Raw genomic sequence first — 22,816 nt, 5'->3', positions numbered from 1 at the left:
AGGCTGGTTCTACAAACTACATCAGTGGTCTTCAACGTTTTCAGGCCAAGGACCCCTTAGTTCTGAGAAAGATGAAGCAGGGACCCCCACTCCATATCGTAAAAAATTGTGTTGCAGATTAAAAAATGTACATGGATTATTTCTTATACAGTTTGTTTAGATTTGACAGCACTATCATCTGTGTTGTATTTTCATATATTTAACCACTTGAACTGTCAATACATACTAGTCTGCTCTTATTTTCTCTCTACACCAAACCTCTCTGCCAAAAAATAGCTGATCTACAAGCTCACTACGCCTTTTTGGCTAATGTTCCACTAAGAATAGGGATGCTAGGGTTCAAGTGATCAAACATGATCACACAAAGATTTGGCGGACCCCCTGTAGTAACTCTGAGGACCCCCTAGGCGTCCCGGACTCCCTGTTGAAGACCTCTGAACTACATTTTTCAAAAAAAAATCTTTCCTGGTTGTCATGGGTTAAGAGTTGTCATCACTGGATTTTATAAATATTCAACCAATAAAAAAGTATTAACAAGAGCTTTTGACTAAATTATGACTCCATTCGATCCATTGGAACTTCCATTGGAATTTTCGGCAAAGAGGTTTAGAAGTATTGGCAGTTCAAGTGGTTAAATATCTGAAAACACAAATTGACATGAATCCAAAAAACCCTAATGATTGTGCTGTCAAACAATGAAACAATATGGAATCTATGAAAAGGTTGTGGGGGTCCCTGCTTCATCTCTCTCTCTCAACAAAGGGGTCCTTGGCCTGAAAACGTTGAAGACCCCTGGCATAGAACATATTGAATTTGGTTTAGGGCACGCATGCAAACATTGCATTTCAGTTTACTTTAGAGCCATGCACACGTGAATTTCAATTCAACATTCAGTTTAAACATTTGAGAAATGCAAGATTCTGAACTATAAGGTGGGGGCTGGGGTGGTCCGCATAAACCCTCCCCTAGTGGTGAAAAAGAGAAAACGTCTGGGAACCCAGATTAGGGTGGTGGAGGAAAGCTTTGCCTAGCAGCAGGAGTTGTGGCAGTGATTGAAAAGCAGAGATTCAGTGTAGGAGGGAGCCGTATTTAAACGGGCCACTTTGTTGACGGAATGAGGTGTAATTGGTGTGTAGAAAAGCGTGTCTGATTGAACGCAATCAGCAGACCTGACAGCTGATTACAGCCGAGGCATGTATGACTCCTGTGCCCTGCATGAACTAACGCAATGCTTCATTTCCCGGAAAAGTAACTGTTTTGGACACAGGGGTGTCGCACCAAATTCTGGGCCCTGGATTCAAGGATTCACTGCATGAGTATTCTTCTTTGGGGCAACTGGGAACGCATTATTACGCAGTATTTTGTGCTTTAACTATTGAAAAATAGCAGATATACAAGCTCACAGCGCGGCACTGACTGCCGCGATGCGAGCTCATAGATCTGCTATTTTTTTTTGAAAAATCTTTGAAAATTTCAAATCCTTTCAAATGTTTCTATGTCAGTGGTGCTCAAACTTTTTCATGTGAAGGACCCCCAAAATGATATGTATTTGGCCACAGACCTTCATCTCAAAATATTTAGTTCCAGGGACCACCCCAGAAGCAAAATTTTAGTTACAAATGTAAAAAAAAATCATATATTCAAAGATTTGCACAGATTTTCACGACTTTTCCAAAATAGCAAATCTACAAGCTCGCAGCGCGGCACGAACTTGTACATCTGCTATTTTTCAATAGTTAAAGTATAAAATAAATAAGGCCCGCCTCCACGTTGGGCCCTAGTAACTCAGTCCCACTTTTCCCCCCCTTGTGACGCCTCTGGTTTGGACATACAAGGTTTCCACGCGACAGCGAGGATATTGTCTAGGTGACCTACGGGGGACCTGCAGGGTGGTGTTAAGCCGCACACTGTCTGGAGCTATGGGTTATTGGAGTGCAACGGGACTATCTGTGGATCTGCCCCTCCAGCAACCCTCATGTAATATTAGTCTTTGAGCTGATTTCACAGCCCTGGGAGAGAGCGAGACAGGCAGACAGACACAAAGGGGGTCCCCCGTGAAAGGCTAATATTTTGACTGCTAGTCCAAAAGGATATCCCAATGGACTTGTGGAGATATTAGACGTTTAAATCGTTTAAGTCTAATCAGGCTGTGGCATGTGAACAGAGCTATGTCACATTTCGTTATTATATACATGTTATAAATACACAGGGTATAAAGCATTTTTTGAAACAAATAGAAATATTTTGTAGTCGCTTTGGGACAAATCGCAGCATTTTTTTCTCAAAACGATTTTAAATGGTATACAAAAAGGCCTCATATTTAAAATGTGTTTAAAGGTAGCAGCTCTGTTTATATGTGCAGCAGGTCTAGAGGTCACTCAATGGTGTGTGGTCCTTAGGGTGGTTCCATTCGCTGGCCTTCTTTCACAAATCTTGCTGCTGTGTTCGCACATTGTTGTATTTCTCCCAGTAGTTTTCAAACTCACTTTGGGTGTGTGTAATCTGTGGGAAGTATGTGTCTCTGATGTCTTGGTATAGTGCCTAGTGGGCAGCTGGTTAGAAATGTAGCTCTGTCTCCACAACATTTTGTGTGCAGTGGGTGCATTGCATATAATATATTTTAGGCACATATATTTCTTTCCAAATTTAACAATGTGACACAGTGAAACATGTTGTGAGCTGTTAGATTATTTTCCGTATTTGTTGTACGTCAAAGTATATAAATGATACACGGCAGGGCTTTTGAAGGAGTGGAGCGAAAAAACAAAGTAGCAAATCAGACCAGAAGCTGTAATGGCTCCGGGAAATGTCCAGGGTGTGATTTATGAGGGAGGATTTATAGCCCTGTCATCTCTGCCTGACGCTTCTTCTGCATGTAATGCTTTCACAAGGAGCAACACGTTACTAAAGAGTGAATTATACCTAGTTGCACACTGGTGTCGCACACTAAAACTGTGATGCGTTGTGAGCTTATATATCACTTAAAGAGTGCGCTGTGCGACACATACGCGCATCTAAAAACAACAGGCTAACATTTGCTGAGCCAAAACCTTGCGTGGAGGTCCATTGTGCTGCAGCCGTGTCGCTTGCCAAGAAGATCAGTAGATGATTTCTTTTTGGCAAGCAATGGTGTCGTACATAATACACATTATAGGCTGTGATGCTCACTCAGGCTGCTGTGGTGGAAATAACTAAGGACATTTACTCAAGTACTGTAGGCTACAATTTTTTTTTATTTTTTTTACTTTAGTAGAGTATTTCTCTTATACTTTTACTTCAACTCCAGTACATCTCAGAGACAAATATTGTACTTTTCGCTCCACTACAATAAGCTATATGCAAACTTTAGTTACTGGTTACTTTGTAGATTTACATTATTATTACAAAACTTACTTTAACCACTTCAGCCCTATTTAAACTTTGGCTATTTGAAAATAGCCGACACGTTGAGAGCTCGTAGATCTGCTATTTTCAAAAGATTTTTAGACATTTTAGACAAATGATACCTTGTGAAAGCAGGCAGTCAACATAATGAGTACTTCCTACGTACATTTTGATGCCAATACTTTTGTACTTGTGCTTTTACTTTTAATGTTGAATTCTGGTCTGGACTTTTACTTTTAACTTACTTTAACACTTACTTAAAGTGGTTATGACATGCAAAAAATATATTATAATTAACTACTGTAATATGATTGATATAATGTAAATCTTATCTACCGTACTGTGCTGTCCCTACGGCTCCTCCCACCACAGAGAGAAGTTTCGTTTCGTCTGCCCCTCCCTGGTCGCCTCGCTCGCACTACTCAACCAGGAAATGGGCTTATGTACCCATTCAGATCTCTTAGTTACATCAATATCGTTCATATGAAGTAGTTTGTTTATGCTTATTTGTTGAAATGATGAAACTCGCTATGGTGAATTACCCCCCTGGATGAGTACGCACTTATCTCGTGATACGCGAGGCGTTGTGAGCTTGAATCTATGAACAGGTTGTGGGGGTCCCTGCTTCATCTCTCTCTCAACTAAGGGGTCCTTGGCCTGAAAACGTTGAAGACCACTGATCTATGTTGAAGAACTACGTGATCTAAGCTCTCCTCCTCTCTGCGAGCATGCTCTGTCAGTGCAGAGAGGTCGTATAGACGGACATAATTCAGTTTCCCGGACCCAGAGCGCTAAATCAACATAGCGATTCTCATCATTTCAACAAATAAGCATAAACAGACTACTTCACTTGAACGATATTGATGTAATTAAGATATCTGAACGGGGATATATATTTTACATGAACAGATTTACAAATAAATGGCAATTTATGTTGAGTGCACTTCCTCGTTTGCCTGGTCTGTTTGATGGCGGCAGTGCGAGAGGCGAATTCAGAGCAAACGTCAATCAATCTATGATGCGTCCCATCCCGTTTTCAGACAGTTTTTGAGAGAAACCATGTGACATACAGTATCATAATGTTATTTTTTTAGGCATGTCATAACACCTTTAAGTATTTGAGTGCTGGGAGAGGATGAGGCCCCATTATACTATGCTCTCTCCGTCTGTCTGTATGTACGGTGCATTTTTATAGTATGTCAATTCAGAGGCCGTTCCTAATGGCTCTCTGCTACGACGCTTCTACAAGACTCATCTTATCGTCTTCACTAATCCCCTAAGTGCCTCTCTTATGATCATTTATGATTCATGATGACTTACAGAAAAGGGATAATTTATATCTACAGCATGGCTGTGTACAGTATGAAAAGAGGCGCGCACACAGTCACACACGAACACGCGCTCTGAGATGAAGAGCGAAGATGAGAGAGTGAGGGGAGCAGATTTATAGCTTGTTTTAGAAGAGCTTTTGTCTTGATGAAAATGACCAGTTGCCCCCTGTGGATATGCCGTTGCACACCAACACCCTTGCTGAAGATTAGAATGAGTGTTTGCATAGTTTTAATTGTTTGGTCACTGCAAGGCACCCCGCAGCACGCAGCACACAAACTACTCCTTTTTGAATGGTGTTGCTAGGATACCGGGCAGTGTGAAGATGTAATCCTCCTCGCTGCATTGTGCTCCGCCCGGGCCGGCTGCATACTGTAGCCCCAGACATAATGATCAACTTGTTGTATGTGGTCTTCTATAGTTGATGTCAGGCAGAAACCTCCTATATCCATACCCTAGGTTTTTTTGTTTTTTCGTAAATTAACATCCTACTTGATCATGCTACAGTGTCACACAAAAGTAGAAAACATGCAAGCTTGAAATGCATCAAAGCGTTTTGAGCTTGTAGTTCTGCTACTTTTGCTATTTTGATTTGAATCCTGAAAGGTAACTGTGTTGGACATGATGTTTCCACCCGACAGAGACAGAGATGAAATCAAGAATAATGAAAGAGCCAAACAATGCTATATTTTGCTCTCACTTATGTTGATTGAAAGATCAGTGTTTCTTCCGTTCTGCACCTGATTACCAGACTGCATGTGCAATGAATGCTCTACTTTTTAAATGCAATTGCTTCTGCACACATGTGCTGTCTCCAACGTGTGTGTGTCCAGTATGTGCTTTTTTCCCTACTTGTGTGAGATCATGTGTGTTGGATGCGCAGCCGGCATCATAATCCATTTATTTACTGTGATAGAACTCCATTGGTGTGTGGAGCGCGCTGAGATCTCAATCCAGATGTCACGCCTCTTTTAGGCCTCCGCCAGCTGATGCCCCCCAGGCAGGCGACTGCACAAAGAATCGATGCGTGTCCCTCTTGTTCAATTACGCTCTAATCAAACAGCACAGGTTCAGCGTGACCTGCGTCTGAATAGACCGCTTTTACTGACGTAGATTGATGCTCGGCGCTGCGATGTGAGCGATGAGTTATTATATTTTTGGTCTGGGTACGAGTTTTGCCAATGTTCACCGAAAGAGAAACAATTATATAGACCAGAGCTGCGCGATATTGACCAAAAATAATGCTGTAGCTGTTGCTATTTTGTTGAGCTGTGCTTCCTGCCAACCCGCTCTTGTGTGCATGTGGACATTTCTGCCTAAAGGCTGGGGCTAGAGAAGAGTTCATGGGGTCACGAAAATCATCAGGGGTCATCCTCCGGGGAACATGAAGGTGAACTCTATGGCAATTTTCGAGATACGGACCAAAATGTTGGACAGGCATAGAACCCACCGTCACTCGCGTTTTTAAAGAGATGTTAACACTTCAATTACGTTTTTAATTGCCAGTATGGATGGAACGGGATGAAGCACTACCCGTAGACTTGGATCGGGTTCAGACTTCTATCCTCTCTTAATTGGGGAAGGGAATCAAAGTATTACAGGATTTCATTTACATGATTGTAGTTCCGGGAAGCTCCGCTGAAAATTGCTTAATTGTTCTTCGCGTGCCGGCAGCCGGTCATAAACAGTTGGGTTTAGGGTGAACCGTGTAAACGCAGCGAGGGGAACACGTGTGTTACCTGCTGTATGTTTATCTCCCCCAGTGGCTCCGTTCCCCTGGGAGACGCTGAGGGGCTCGTCTGCCTCTCCCCCTCCTCTCCTCGTCTGTGACAGCGGGGTCCAGTGAGTCTTCCTTGCTCAGACAGCTGTTGCATGTCACCATGCTGGCTGCCGCTCAGCACGCTGTTCAGAGAGCCCGTTTCTGACTGGTAGTGATCTTCTTCTGTCGTGTATCATTGCCCTTGAATTGATTGGGTGGCATCATTTGTTTCACAAGATTTTCTTGTTACTCTCTGGTAGTGATGGTAGCCGGTGTTAATTTCATCGACTAATTTTCATCGACTTCAGTAGAATTAAAAGACACGTAATTTTAAGTTTGGAGCTGCGCTCTCTGAAAATAGCACATCTACGATGCGTTGTGAGCTTGTAGATCTGCTGTTTTCAGCCAATTTTTTGTAAAATCAGTCATTACAACGCCATCAAGGTCCACCATAAAATACATTTATTTTGACAAAATCAGCTGTAGATTTAGATAACCTTATGATAACTATTTAGTCAACTAAAACTAGACTCAAACTAAAACTTTTCAGATGACTGAAATATGAATACATTATATTCAAAAGACTATGACTAAACCTAAATTGACCAATTGAATATTTAATCTACCTCCGATAACTACCTCTGCCTTTGGCCTCCTGAAAGGCGAATTGTCATAGCAATTTTGAAGGAATCCACTCAATCCAGTGAACTACATGTTTTAAGGGAAACATTCGGGTTGCAGTGCAATCAAAATGTGCTTGTACTAGCGAGGCTCTTTGCCTGTTTCTGTCTGGTAGGCTACAGTAGCGATGGTACTCATGGTAGTGATGATGGCGAGCGACTCTCTGTGGTGCGACTCTCGGGGAGGGAGGGGGGGGGGGGCTTTAGCCACACAAATGCCAAGGGGTCGCTCACACGCCATGGCACTGGCAGCCGTTCGTTCGCCTGTCAATCTTTCGAGCGTCCGTCATGGAGGCAAAGCACGTTAAGGTGCCTCGGAGGTTGACACGAAGCAGAGGCCGCCGCCGTCGCTGTTAACTGGTGGATGCCGCGGCCTGGTCGCCTGCAGGCATGCAAGGGATTGACGCGACATGCTTGTCATGTGCTGTGACACCCAGTAGATTGTGATACGGAGGCTTGCCGTGTGCAGTGTGTATGTCCCCGCAGTAGTGTATCGTTAACATACCGCACAAATTGCGTTTGTGTGCATGATGTGTTTCCTGCCATGTTTTATGTCTGGAGCTTCTGCTGTGGTTGTGTGTTTAGTTGAGGCATAACTATATTTGACAGGATGTAAAACATGTACTGTAGCCTGAAGCACGCCTGCCCCAAGTGGCACACCTTGTAAGAGCACATACTAGAGGTGTAACAATATAGTAACTGAATCGAACTGGAGTATTTTCAGTACCTTTACTTCTAACTCTACTACATCTCAGAGGGAAATGTTATACTTCTGCTCCACTGCAATCATTTGAAAACTTTAGTTAGTAGTTACTTTGTAGATTTGGATTATTATGACAAAACCCCTTTATCATTTTTTGAAAATAAGCTCACAATGTGTTGCTGTGCGACTCATTGTGAGCTTGTAGATCTGCTTTTTTCAAAAGATTAGTTTACATTTTAATATGCAATGAAATTGTATATTAAAATTGAATTGATTGTCGCTACAAATGAAATTGTCGCTACGCAACGCGTTAAAGAGCTTGTAGATCTGCTATTTTTGGGCAAACGTTCTGCCCCAGAATAATGGATGCTACTGGGGATATTTTGATTATCGCGATAATATCGTGAATCGCAGTTATCTTGGTCACGATAATTGTGACATGAAAAATGTATATCGTTCCATCCCTGGTTCAAATCCGACCCGACGCTCTCTTTGCTGTATATCATCCCCTCTCTGTCTCCTTGGCTTTCTAATTGTCACTATCAGAACTAAAGCAGGAACGCTGAAAAACAAATCTAAAAGAAAACTCCCCCATAAACATAAGTACGCTGTAAAGGTGCCGCCGTGCATTGATACCGGGGCCTGTTCTTCTGTTGTCGAGCAAGATGTTTGATTTGGCTCACGGATGACACATCAAGTAAATATTTTGTGTTGTAGATTATGAAAAATTAATCAAAGTAATGCTAGGTAGTGCTTTAAAAAAAAAACTAACGTGGATGCTGTCACATGGCAGCTGCAACTGTCACATTATAACAGCAGCAACACAGCTTCTGGAGTTCTCGGATTTGCAATTCATCATTCTCACTTTTTTTTGTGGTCGATGCCCCACATTGAAAAATCTCTCTCTCCTCTCTCTCTCCCTCTCTCTCTCTCCCTCTCTCCCTCTCTCCCTCTCTCTCTCCCCCCTTTCCATCCAGGAAGAGCAGGCAGTCCTGCTAATGTCCCATCAGCTGAGCGTCTAGCCGTCACCCCTCTGCGCTGGGAGGTTGTTCTCATCAGGTCACCACCATGCTGCTGCTGCATCCCCCCAGCCTGCTGCTGCTGCTCCTGGCCGTCTGGCTCACATCCACAGGTCAGTCAGTACACTAGTTCAGACAAGTAGTGAAAATAGCCGATCTACAAGATCGGCTATTTTCACTCGTTTTGTGCGACAGTCTTGTGTATGATGATGAAGCAGGGCTTAGCTTTTTTCGAAAAGACTTACACATTTTGAAACTTGGAGATACGAGATTTCTGCCAGACAGTGACGATATATTATTGGCCGGGTTTCCCAAAGCGATTTTAGCCCTTCGTAGCTCACTCATGGTCGTAGAGACCGAGCCCTGACCGTCATGTTCCCGGGTTACATGGATTCGGGCAGAGCGACTTATTTAGCCCCCTACAACTACACCAACATTCAGATTTCACAAACAAAGTGCTTAATAAAGTCTCACACCTGTCTAAATACGGTACAGCAATTACCTGGGTCGTCCGTGTTCTTTAAAGGCCCACTTCACCTCTGGGACAACCAGATCTTATTTTATTGTTGTTTGGGACACGATCAACACAATCCTGAGTTATTTTTTTTGTGTTCATTCATAATCATATGATGCAGCATGATGCATCATATGATGCATCATGCTGCATCATATGATTATGAGGATTGTGTTGATCTTGTCCCAAACTGTCCCTAAAATAAGATCTGGTTTTCCCAGAGGGGAAGTGGGCCTTTAATTAAGAAGCTTGCCTTTTTATCCAATCGTTTTCTGTGTTTCCTTGTATTTCCTGGTGTTCCCCATGCGCACCAACCCCCATCTATGGACACTGAGATGTGGACGTGGCCTTGCAAAAATGGGCCCGGAATTACATGGGAAAACAGAAATATATATATATATAATATATCGTCACTGCAGAAACCGCATCTCCAAGTTTCAAATTTGTACTTTTTTCACCAAGCAAAGCGGCGTTGTGTGCTTGTAGATCTGCTGTTTTCACTAGTTTAGTTCATTTTTAAAATGATGAATACAAAACGAACGGTCTTGGACATACAAGGTTTCCATCCGACAACGACAATATATATATTGGGAATTTCAGGAATTATTAATAAAACAGCAGAGTTTTTTTAGACCGACAGACATGCAATGTTCCTAGGGAGTCTCTTAAGCCCAATGCTTCTAAACATTTTATCAGCTCAGGGAGACGGATCTACTGCAGGCTAGGAGGTGTTTGCCCGACAACATCCATAATTATAGAAGAAGCATTACAACTTTAGCGCTAAGATTTACGACTATACTTACTGGGTGCTTGAGAACAATATGTTCTCCATGGTAAAACGCAGGTCTCCCTAAGGATGTAAAAGTGGTACAATGCTGAAAGTAATTAGTACACAGCCTATATCACTCTACAAAAGCCATTAGTTTCAAGGTTTTGTCCATTTTTGTATACTAGCTGTGTGGTTGCAGCTGATAAAAAGTTGAGTGGGCATTCAATATCCCTTTTTATATTTGACCTTTTATTGAGACAGACAGATACCCAGCAGTCAGAGCAGTCAAAGTAATTGGTACGGCAGAAAATGACCTGGCCAGCATAATTACGGACCATATCAAATATGACCATGTCTTTGATGAAATACCTGGATAGATTGTTACATCTTTTTTTCCCCTCAAAGATTTTCAAAAGTAGCAGATCTACAGGTTCACAACGTGTCATGAGCTTGATATTTGTTGTATAATGTTTAAACTAGGGCATAAGCGATTAAAACAGGAAAAGACACTTCAAATCATAATATTACTTAAAATATCCAAAGTCACAGACAATATCTAGTCTCATACCATGATTTTGATATGACATTGATATCAGCCCTAGTCAAAAATGTCCTCTTCTGGAACTGATTTTGATTAAACCCCCCCTAAAAAGTGATGTTTTGGTTTCAGATAGACTCATGGAGGGTGGAGATTACATTTCAACATTTTTTATCTAAAACAGACAGCAGCCAGCCAGCCAGCAGAATTAGGTCATCCTCATCCCCGTGGCTAGGGGACATTGGCTGTAACACATTTTAGGGCCGACCGGGACAACACTGGATGATTGATTGATATGATATTATTAATGCCAAGACAGCAGTACAACAGTTCAGCAGACACTGCCGGGACTCAAATGACCACCAGAGTCCCGGGACTCACTTCATTGAAAACCTAACAACATCACTGTATTATATTAGATTTATTAGATATTATATTGATACTATAGCTATTTTATTAGATATGTAATGTTGACAATTAGTTTACTTTTGGTGAAAAAGCCAGCATATATCGGTATCGGTTAATATCGGTCAATATTGATATCGGAAATTAAGACAATATCGGTATATCGGTTAAAAAAGTAAATATCGGATATCCCTATCTAAATTATTAGCATTACACAGCTATTAATGAAGAGACAGCAGTACAACAGTTCAACAGACACCGCCATAGATCCAGGGCATAGTAATGTGTGAACTATCAGTGTTACTACCCTTGTGTCCTTATGCCTATTGGCATTACACAGATATGAATTACCATTTTGCAGTACAGAGACTGTAACATGAAAAGTGCGACTTAAGAGAGCTTTTCTCCCACTGCTGTCAGTACCGCGTTGATGTGTCTGTCCTGCGAGGGTTGGCACATTGCAGAGATCGAACTTTTCCATCAAAGGGCAGCCTGGAATGTTTCTGATCTTTGCACTGCTGGCTCTCGCGAAGGGCATCGGATTCCCTTGTGTTTCTGACCTCAGGCCCCAAGGCAGCTTGTCAGCATGCCGGCTGCATTTCGCAGCTATTCAAATAGTCTGAGAAGAGTTTTGATCAAAGAGGTGCCTCGACTCAGAGAAGGCATGTTTTCGTACTGTACAGTATGTGAATCTGTGATCTAGTTCCTCTCAATAACCCTTTGAACTGCAGAACTCTAAATCGGGGCTGAGACATCCACTGGAGAACATAAAAAAATGATGTTGACACTACATGTAGGTGCTTATTATGTACGGTGCCTTACAGTTCGATACCTTTGACTCTGTTTCAGATGCATCCATGTATGGGGATTTACCTGACTTCTATGGAGGTAAGATCAGTTACTTTACCGTAAAGCATTATTTATGCTCCACCATACAACAATTTAACTTGGTGAGAGTACAACCCAACCTTCCCTGTCCCTGACAAACAAATCTATAAAAGCTTGTGAGAGGAGTTTTGGGGGAATTTTCTGAACATTTTCCCTCATTTTATTTGAAAAACCTTAACATAAAGTTTCACGAAACATCAGTGAACCATTGCGGTTTTTAAAAAACTTTTCAAAAAATGTTTTGTGAAGCATCAATTAAACTAGAGGTTCTTGATGTGTTGTGAACTGGATGAAAAGGTTTTTCAAAGACTTTTCTGGAAAACTGCAACTGAGAACCCCCCCAAAACCCTCTCAAGTGGTGTGGAGTCTACAAGATCAAGCGGCTCTTCAAGGTTCCCTTTAGCAGTGATCTGAAAACACTTTGGATCTCAGAAGAGCCACCGATGAATCCCCAGTGTTTAGACTCATGGCTTGCTGTGGCTTTGAGAGAGAGAGTGTGGGAAATAAGTTTTACGTTATTTTAGAGTTGTCTGTGACAGGCTGTATAAAAGTTCTAGTTCATGTTTATTTATACAGTAGAGTATTTTGACATGCACGTATGTCATGCACATTATGTTTAACAAAGCGGAGGCTTGCGACTCACTTTTGAATGTTCCAAAGCATTATTTCATTTCCATGACATTGCTACCACAAGCCTTCCGGAGGACATTTCTCAATGACTTTTAGTGCCAATTAAAACATGGGGTTTCAACTATTTGACCGGATCATGAGAAAAACATTTTAGGTCAGTGTTTCTCAAACTTTCAAATTTCAAGGTCTCCCCTTAACTCTGACTGTGTACAAATGGAACCAAATGGATTAATTTGGTTCCATTTGTACACTGTCAGAGTTACAGACTTGTATGGGTCAATTTAGACCCCCCTAAAGGAACGCACAGAGTCCCTGGAATTCACTTTGAGAACCACTGTTTTAGGTGACCCCTCTCTAGTCAGACAGTCAGACTTTGGTCTTAACAGAGCTCCTGTGCATGATGGTTCACCCATGATAACACCCCCATGTCAAGTGTTCCATTGCGATTTGTTTTTTTTGTATCCCCCTTTAAAAAAAGAAAAGTTTGACAACATTTGTTCGATTCCCGGGGTTGGCCATTTTCTGCATGTTTACTCCCCTGCTTCCTCATATGTCTTTCCTGTCTCTCCTTCCACGGTAACTGTCAAATAAAGGCTTCCGAAAAGCACCCCCAAAAATAACTTGGGCGGAAAAAGAAAAGAAAGGTCCTGACAAAACCATCTTCCTCTAGTATTCACTGACCCGGAACAAAAGTTCTCTTTTAGACACACACACACACACACACACACACACACACACACACACACACACACACACACACACACACACACACTTCATTCCAGTTGTTCAGCCGTTTGCTTTGTGCAGCTGCAAAAAAAGTAACTGTAACGCAACACTGAAAGAAGGGGAAGTCCAAGTCGGGGCGCCTCAGTTCTCCGGCTCTGCTTGCGCCCGGCCGTCCACCACTCGTTTTCCCCGGGGTGTTAGAAAGCAGCAGCAGTATCTGACCTGTCAGGATTAGTTTGGGGGGGAGTGGCACTGACGGACGGCTCCCCCCTCTCTCTCTCTCTCTCTCTCTCTCTCGCGGGACTCCCGATGACAAGCGGCCTAATGAAAATCTGTCTGCGGGTCATGTGTCTACTGAGGCTATTCGCAGAATCACACATTAATCCTAACGGAGTTGGGTAATAGAAAAGTGGGTGAACTTAATTGAAGAAAATGGCAGACCTACAAGCTCATCTGTCACCGATTAAGTTGCCATTTTGGTCGAGATTTGGCAAGGAGGTGGCCAAGTACAGACCCCTGGGGGCGACCCCCGGTCAGTGACGTATATAGGGTTTAAGTGGTTAATTGTCCAAAGACATTATACTACAATGTGCATATGGATGCTGGATGAATGGTAATTAGGCTGATTACCTCTAGAGTCGGGGCCTGATCGGACAGGATGCGCATTAGCAGCCGGGGGCGTCTGTTATCCAATCCAATCCACTTTATTTATAGAGCACATTTAAAACGACAGTGTTGAACCAAAGTGCTGTACACTCAGTAACAAAAACATATTCAAATACCAAGAGCTAAATAATAATACACAATAAACAGGGTGAAAAAACACGTAGTAGCGGGTGCAACATTATACTGTAGACACATTGCCTAGTGGAAACGGCAACGCTCAGTCTGAAAGTGAGCTTTCAGTGTTAGAGACCCCTCTAACATGGGGTGAAAGCTTGTTCCACAGTTTGACCACTACAGCGGAAAATGATCCAGTATCTTCCCGGGTCTTCAGCTTTGTTGGTGGGACCTCAAGAAGTTACTGGTTATGCGAGTGAATCAAATTGAAACAAATTCAACTCTGTGTTGTTGTGCATATTCTGGAACGCATTGCAAACCCAATCACGTTTGTCACACGTTGGGAAACGTTCAGTGAGGACAGTGTGCATCCACAAAGAGGGATGCACACTGCCACAGTAGTAGAAGCCTGTCTTCACTGCAGATGACCCCTAATTATTCCTCGACAGGGCCCACAGCCAGGGAAATGTTTCTGTGGAGTGTTTTGTCATCGTGGCGTACACTACCTGCATGAGAATGACATTATGTCTGGACATAATGTTCTCCAAGAGAGGAATATAATAAAGAGGCAGTCCTCCTGCGAGACTTAGAATTGGAGGATTTATTGCTTATGCTCCTGGGCAGCATAATATGGTTGTTAATGATTCTCAACCTCTTTAATTTCATGGAGTCCCAGTTTGATATGCATTAGGCCACGGATTCCCATTTCATGCTATTTATTATAATGATTTGGTATTATTATTATTTCATTTCTGGTACCCCAATCTATACTGTAAAATCCTCATTGTTTATTTAACTCTTGGAGCAGTGGTTCTCAAACGTTTTCATATCAAGGACCCCCCCAATTGACACTTGTTAGCCCACGGACCCCCATTTAGAAATAAATGCCAGGGACCCCCAGTAGAGAAGATTTTTACTGCTCTAACAGTGATTCTCAATCATTTTAATTTCAAGGACACCCAGTTTGACATGCATTAGGCTACGGAACCCCATTTAATGGTATTTCTATCTCTGAGACCCCAGTGTTGTAAAATCAATGTTAATTTAACTCAAATGGAACCAAATGGACCCGTTGTACACTCTCTGAGTTACAGACCCATAAGGGTCCATTTGGTTCCTAACTATCATTTAGCTGGGGACCCCCTGGAACTCCCTCAAGGACCCCTGGGGGCCCCCGGACCCCACTTTGAGAACCAATGTCTTAGAGTGCACAAATGTGGCCCGGACGGGCACCTAGGCTATAGTGTGACAGTGCGTTGCGGGTTTGAGTCCCGTTCCCAACGACCTTTGCTGCGTGTCTCTCCCCATCCTCTCCCCCTCTTTTCCTGATCGGGCCACTTATTGTGTTCTGACATATTAAGTTAGTAAGTACAGTAAGTAATATTTCAGAAGTTACCCCATTTAACGGACGGGTAACATCCGTGGCTTGAGGGTTTGCACTTTATATTTTAGATTTGTACATGTATGGCTGGGTGGGGGGAGGGGACCAAGACTGCCAGAGATAATACAAATGGAGGGAGGGCGATCTCTTTTGGCGTCCCAGTCACGGAGATGCGTCCCAACAACAGTGGGGACCTGTCCCGTCAGATAGCACCTGGAGACGGGGACGCGATGCTCCCGTGGGAACACAAGTCGCGTCCGCACGGGAGAATTGTGTGCCCATCCCCTCCCCACGGGACGGGAGGACGGAGCGCCGCCAGGTAGGACCTAAACCAAACCTTTAACCCTAACCCTACCTCAGTAAAACTAACGCTGGTGAAATGCGAACCTGCCGAGGTTTCATCCCCCGCGGGTGAAATGCTAACCTTCCGACGCTGGTGAAAGTTAACCTGGCGAGTGGCTAACCTAACGATGCTGGTGAAAGTTAACCTGGTGAAATGCTAACCTGCGTCCCCTATGGGTGGGGACGGGGACGCGAACAGAGATCGCCCTTGCTCCAAATGGGGTACGTGCACCCTTAGGGGTACACAGAGGTACTACAGGGTGTACGTGAGAGAACGTAAAGTGGAAAAACTGGACAAAGGTTTTAGAGTAAATGTGTTCAGAATTCTTTAATTTCAAGTCTTTCACTTCTTTTCTCATTTGTAATGTTATATTCTTCAATATTCTTTAAAAGGGGGGTTATCGTTCATTCATAGCCTCAGGTGGATAGGATACCTCATCATGTCCAAAGCAAAAATAGCAGATCTACATGAAGCTTGTAGTATGGAAAAATAGGGCTTTAATTTAGCCCCAAAAAATAGGGAGACATGAGGTTTCTGCCCGACAGCATCGATATGCTAGACATAGTTTTCTCTATTTCTGAGCAACATGTTGTAGGCGGGTAAAGGGGGTACTTTGATCCAGAAATCAGGAAAAGAGGGTAGTGAAGCCAAAACATCTTGAGAACCACTGGTTTACATAATGACACAGATGCGCGGTAGGGCTGCAAGCTTATGTGCCCAAGATGTGTTGCTGTTTATTGAATTTGTGAGCAGATGCTACTGTGGCTTATAAAGCAAGCATGTGGGGCTGAGAAGACATTCAACAGCCTATGCACCAGTGGTGTAAAGTAACATTTACTCAAGTACTGTACTTAAGTACAGTTTTGAGGTATTTGTACTTTACTTGAGCATTTCCGATTTCCAATACTTTTACTTCTACTCTATATCTTGGATCCAAATATTGTACTTTTACTCCACTATACATGTATTTGAAAACTGTAGTTACTAGTTACTTTGCACATTTTGATTATCATTACAAAACATACATTAACCACTTAGCTATAATTCACAATGTGTCTCGAATCGATGCGACGCATTGTGAGCTTGTAGATCTGCTATTTTATACATTTGAAAAGATGTGAAATGGGACATTCTGCATAATGAGTACTTTCTACTTTTCGTGCTTTAAGTACATTTTGATACCAATACTTTTGTACTTTAACTCAAGTAACATTTTGAATTCCGGGCTTCTACTTGTAACCGAGTATTTCTTCATTGCAGTATTGATGCTTTTAGTTAAGTAAAACATGTGAGTACTTTTTCCACCACTGCTATGCACCACACACGCACGCACGCACGCACGCACGCACGCACGCACACACACACACACACACACACACACACACACACTGTACCATGATGCACTTCCATAGCACGGCACCATGTGTGGGCAGTGGTGGGAAAAGTACTCACATGTTTTACTTAAGTAAAAGTGTCAATACTGCAATGTAGATGTCCCATTTCACACGTTTTCAATGTCTAAAATGTATTACAAATATTTTGGAAATAGCAGATCTACAAGTTCGGCTATTTTCAAATAGACTTGCTGAAGTATATTATAGGGATGAAGTGGGTAATATATGTTTTGCAGTAATAACAACAAAATCTACAGAGTAACTAGTAACGAAAGTTTCTAAATAATTGTAGTGGAGCAAATGTGGGCGAGCTCATACACTAGCTGGGGACACAATGCAGACTTTTTCTTCTTTAGCCAGCCAGCCCAAGTGCTTAGCATTTAGCCCGTAGCAAGACTTTTCCTTCTTTAGCCAGCCAGCCCAAGTGCTTAGCATTTAGCCCGTAGCAATGTCATTCCCCCAAAACACTGTAACATCTGATGCTATTTCATCAGCACATTCAGCACTAAAAGAAACCTCCGTTGTGCACGCCTTGACATTGTGTATCTCTGTTGTAAGGGCTCGCGGGGTTAAATCCAGTCGTTCAGATGAAAAAGCTGTCATGCTTTCAGAATTGGCCTATCCTATTTCAAATGGGTCTGCTCTATATCACAGCTGTCAGGTTGGAGCATAACGCCAGCTGACAGCGGCTGTGAGGATGGCAGAGTTGGCACGGCGTCTGTGCTTACATCATCATCATCATCATCATCACACCTTGCCAAAAGTCTTTCCGTGGGGCTGTTGTTCTGCAGCCTCTTCAGTTCTTTTAGAGACCTTTTGAAATTCATAGTGCAGCAGCAGAATAGGAGTCGAGCTATGGTTGTGGACAGTGATGGGTGTATTCAAGTAGTACTACATATTGAACTACTTACATTTGTTTAAAGGAATATGTGTCGCATTTCTAACAAAATAAATAAAATAAAAATCCGTATGGGGACCCAAATTCATTTGGGGGTGAACTACTCATTGGACAAGTATCAATGCTGCAATCTAGAAATAATCTGTCAGAAGTATAACATTCTGATATTCAAAATGCACTTGAGTAAATGTATAAAAGTATTGCTTCAAAATAATACAGTACCAAAAGTAAAAGTACTGGCTATGCAGGTTGATGGTGCATCATATAGCACCAAAACAAGACAGTTGACTGGCAGGCAATGACAACCCCCCGAGCCGTCTAAAATTGGTCTACCAGAGGTATAGATTTGAAAGTTTTTTAGACGTCTAAACCTAGACTAGAAGTTGATTAGACGTCTAAATGTACACTTTTAGACCTTTGCTCAGTGGGTAGCTCCTATCTATATTATATCACTACATAATGTTAAATAAATGACCTGAATGCCGTTTTATCAACAAGGACATGGTTTAAAAAAAAAGGTTATGTCTGTATCAGAATAGAAATGACTTTGAACAGGTGGAAAACATTAGTTAAACTTGCAGAGTGACACATAACTTTACCTGGTTTACATCTTCTAATAGTTGTACTTGAATGTTGACATGAAATAATAATCCTGTTTAGTGTTTCATTAGCGTGAGCGTGACAAAATACAGCTTGTGGTGCCGCTGATCAACACGCACTGAAAGGCTACGATAAAGATACCAAGGAAGTAGGACAGACGTAGTAGGCTATTGTGTTTAAATAAATTGTGCTGTGATTCACCCCCCACAACATAATCATTAGGTACGGTATTATGATTATACACTCAAAAAAGTGTACAGAAAGTGTTAAAATGATGTGGCCACAGCCGCTACACCCACCTGTTCTTTAAGTATGCCTGGTTTTCAGGTGGGTGGTGACCCAGCTGGAGTTAGCCACACCCACAGTGTTGTTGTATGGTAAAAAGAGGAGGGGATGATTCTATGATGTCAATAAATCAGTGTATTTCAATTGGGCCTTTTGACTTGAGGGAAGACATATTTGCATATTATAACCACACCTGGGGTTCTATTAGAGTAATGTTAACTCCATAGACACATACAAAACAGAAAAAGTACAACACTATGGGACTACCTCTTTAAGGATTCGTCATTGATGTCACTGACATATATTTGTATATACAATCCATAAACGTGGAATTCCCGGCCACCTTCTCGTGGACCAGTGGTACATGTGCCGGTCTGCGGACCGGTGGGAGCATTGATGTGCTCCACAACCCCTGCTTTGCATCACGGTTGTGGAGCACAGCAATACAAATGTTTGTGAAACTTGTCTGTTTCCCGTTGAGTCTGTGCAGCAGCCTTGATGTAGCTCTGGGACTTTGGGGCTAATCATCTCCACATGGCGGCTGACAGAGCCTCCAGGATGGATAATGTTCTCTGTCCCACTTGGAGACACATAACAATTTGCTAAACAAATGTGCAGATGGGGACAGATGCCCAAATAAGCAACACAGTCTAGAGGAAGTTCGTTTGAATTGAAATGTTGGCATAGAAATGTTGCTACAGTAATTAACCACTCAACCCATTTAAAATGGGAAGGCATGCATCTGTGTCATTGTTGCGACCGTCAGGTCGCAGTTACTATCAAAACCTCCACCGGCTGTCAGTCTGTCAGTCACACGTCACACGTCACACTTTTGCCCTTCTCATATCTCCGCCACCGTTGCCCCGATTCATGCCAAAATTTGCACACACACTCCTTGGCTGCCAAACCACAACACCCATTTCTCACATGGCCCTCTTCTAGCGCCACCATGAGGCAGATTCTTGCAAAACACATTTTTGGACACTGCTCCTACAGATTTTGACCAGTTGCTGTTTTTGAACAGTTTTTGAAAAATCTTGAAAGTGTGAGAACTAAAGGCATTTTGCAGAGTCGAACTCAGGTCTTAATGTCTTTAACCCCTTATCCCTTATCTTTTAAGCTTATTTTGAAAAAAAAAAAACAAAAAAAAAAACTTCAAATAGCCAATCTACATCAACATGTTGTGAGCTTGTAGATCAGCTATTTGAATTAAAAATAAAATAGTAAAACATGGAAAAAAAACGTTTAGGCACCAGTGGTTCTGGGGCTTGTTTTTTAACCCTATACTTCACTGACTGGGGATCTCCTATTTTTGTGTAATGTTATGACTTGCCCAGAATAGGGACGGTAGGGTTCAAATGGTTCGTGACACGAACATGTGCATGAAATACTGTACAATCAAATACGCTACTGTACAAAAATAAATAAATAAAGGAATAGACAAGCCGGAAATAGTGAGCTGTTTGATGTTTGTATGGTATTGCAAAACAAGTAATAGTCACACGCCTAAAATGACACCTAATATAGGCTACCTTGATGAATAATTGATGTTTCATTCTAGGTCGATAGCAGGGGAAGATATGACTGCTCCTAGAATAGAACACTATGGTATTTTATATTCAAATGAGAGGCAGAGGTGTTCTTCTTCTTTTTTCTTATTTTTTTTTTTAATGTTGAACGGGATGTGTAATAATGGGATGGACACTTCCAGCAGGGTCTCTGATTAGGTAGGTCTGTGTGTGTGTGTGTGTGTGTGTGTGTGTGTGTGTGTGTGTGTGTGTGTGTGTGTGTGTGTGTGTGTGTGTGTGTGTGTGTGTGTGTGTGTGTGTGTGTGTGTGTGTGTGTGTGTGTGTGTGTGTGTGTGTGTGTGTGCGTGCGTGTGCGCGTGTGCGTGTGTGAGTGTGTTGCATTTTACTCACCTCAACGTGCCTTTTACGAGTCATTTACCACCTTGTTGGATAATAGTTGCAGTGCTGTGCACTTTAACAAAATAATAGCCTAACTATTTCTTGGTAAAAACCTTCTATCTGTATGTTGTTGTTGACTGCAGAAATTGTAGAAATAGTAGATGGGAGGTTTTGCTGTTGAATACACATTTTTCTTTTTCATTTTCCCAAAGTCAATTTTTCAGATAGGAGGTTTTGCATTTTGGCCATCGATAGGGTTTAAGTTGTTGATGAGTGGGGAAAAGTGTTGAGGAATTTGATGTTTTGAGGAGGGAGAGTCAGGGCGACTCGGCAGAGACATGGAGGTGAGATGGAAACAACAAGATCCTCTGTATTTGTGCAGAAAGTGTACAGGGTGCAGCTTGACAGTTGGAAGAGGTGAGTGCAGGAGAGGAAATGAATGGAAAGCAAGAGATTGAGAGGTTTCTTGTTAAAGATGACACCGAGGGAGAGAGAGATGGAGGCTGGGGGAGGAAACCATAATAGAACATCCCTATGGGATACAAGTGCTGTTCTCTCTTTTCTCCATGCATGCTTCGCTGTTTTCTTCTGGTGGTGAAACTTGTATTGTCAAAATGGTATTATCATCACTGTCGGATTGGAAGCCATGTACTGTATGTCCAAAAGTTTAAACTTTACTTTTCAGAAGAAAAACAAAAGAAGAACCTGTGTAGTAGAAGTAATACTTTTTTTTTGGGGGGGGGGGCTTTTATGCCTTTATTGATAGGACAGTAGACTGACAGGGAATGAGGGGAGAGATGGGGAGTGACATGCGGCAAAGGTTGTCCGGATCGGGAATCGAACCAGCGACACCGCCAGGCATCAACGCCTATGTGGCAATGCCTAAAAGAGAGCAGATGTGTAAAGTAACTAAGTAGTACTACTTTTGAGGTATTTTAGGTACTTTAGTGGAGTATTTCCAATTTTCAATACTTATACTTCTACTCCACTACATCTCAAAGCCAGATATTGTACTTTTTACTCCACTACAATTATTTGAAAAATTTAGTTACTAGCTACTTTGATTATTATTACAAATCATACATTAACCACTTCAGCTCTAATATAGAGTACATTTCGGCAATTTGAAAATCTACAAACACAATGTATCGCGGTACGACACAGCTTGTAGATCGTCTATTTTCTAAACACTTTTTATACATTTTGAACTTCAGAAATGGGACATTCTGTTAAAAGCTTTTGCTACTTTAAGTATATTTTGATGTCCATACCTTTGTACATTTTGAATACGGGACTTTTACTTGTAAGTGTAACAGAGTAGCTACATCTACATTGCTGTATTGATAGTTTTACTTTTACATGTACTTCCATCACGGAAAGGGAAAGTGATACGATGGCAGGAAAAGATAGAGAGACATTGACAGGGAAAGTGAGGTGATGGCAGAGAGACAGAAACGGAGGGAAAGTCATTTCAGAGGAAGCGATAGAATAACTGCTGGTGAGATAGACGGATAGGCAGTGAGAGTGAGAGAGAGAGGGGGAGAGAGAGGGGTGGCGGGGGGAGAAAGAGGGAGAGAGAGGTGTCTGCATCTCCAGGCAGTGGCTTCTGTGGCCCGTTTTAAAACTCACTTTTGCCATCTGTCATATCTCTTATTAGACCCCCCAAGGGTCCATTTTAACTGCAGAGACAAAAAATTAACCCAAATGGGCCTTATGAGTCTGTTTCTTTCACACTCAAGATTGAAATTAACACTGAGGATTTTAACTGTGTAGAATCGCTGTGCCAACACTCCTCGACTCGCTCCCTCCGCACCGTGTGTCACATTCATATTTTACTTTGAACATGTTCGGCATTGCTGTTGACGCCCTCGTTCCTAGACAGGC

At 42.2% G+C, this 22,816-nt stretch overlaps 1 protein-coding gene across 1 annotated transcript in view; it reads left to right on the top strand.

The window, feature by feature from the left end:
• Positions 1-8,923: 8,923 nt before the first annotated feature.
• The window catches only part of cntn1a (contactin 1a), a gene marked incomplete at both ends in the record, with an annotated part of 79,056 nt that continues 65,163 nt past the window's right edge, over positions 8,924-22,816 (top strand). Inside the window, one exon of the mRNA XM_080737064.1 lies at positions 8,924-8,987. Within this exon, the coding sequence (XP_080593190.1) occupies positions 8,924-8,987 (64 nt within the window). The remainder of the gene's footprint in view (positions 8,988-22,816) is intronic.

Source organism: Nannobrachium achirus, assembly GCF_963921795.1.
Source record: "Nannobrachium achirus genome assembly, chromosome: 11".
Classification (NCBI taxonomy): Eukaryota; Metazoa; Chordata; class Actinopteri; order Myctophiformes; family Myctophidae; genus Nannobrachium; species Nannobrachium achirus.
Note: the sequence above shows the minus strand (reverse complement) of the source record. Positions and strands in the feature narration are given on the sequence as shown.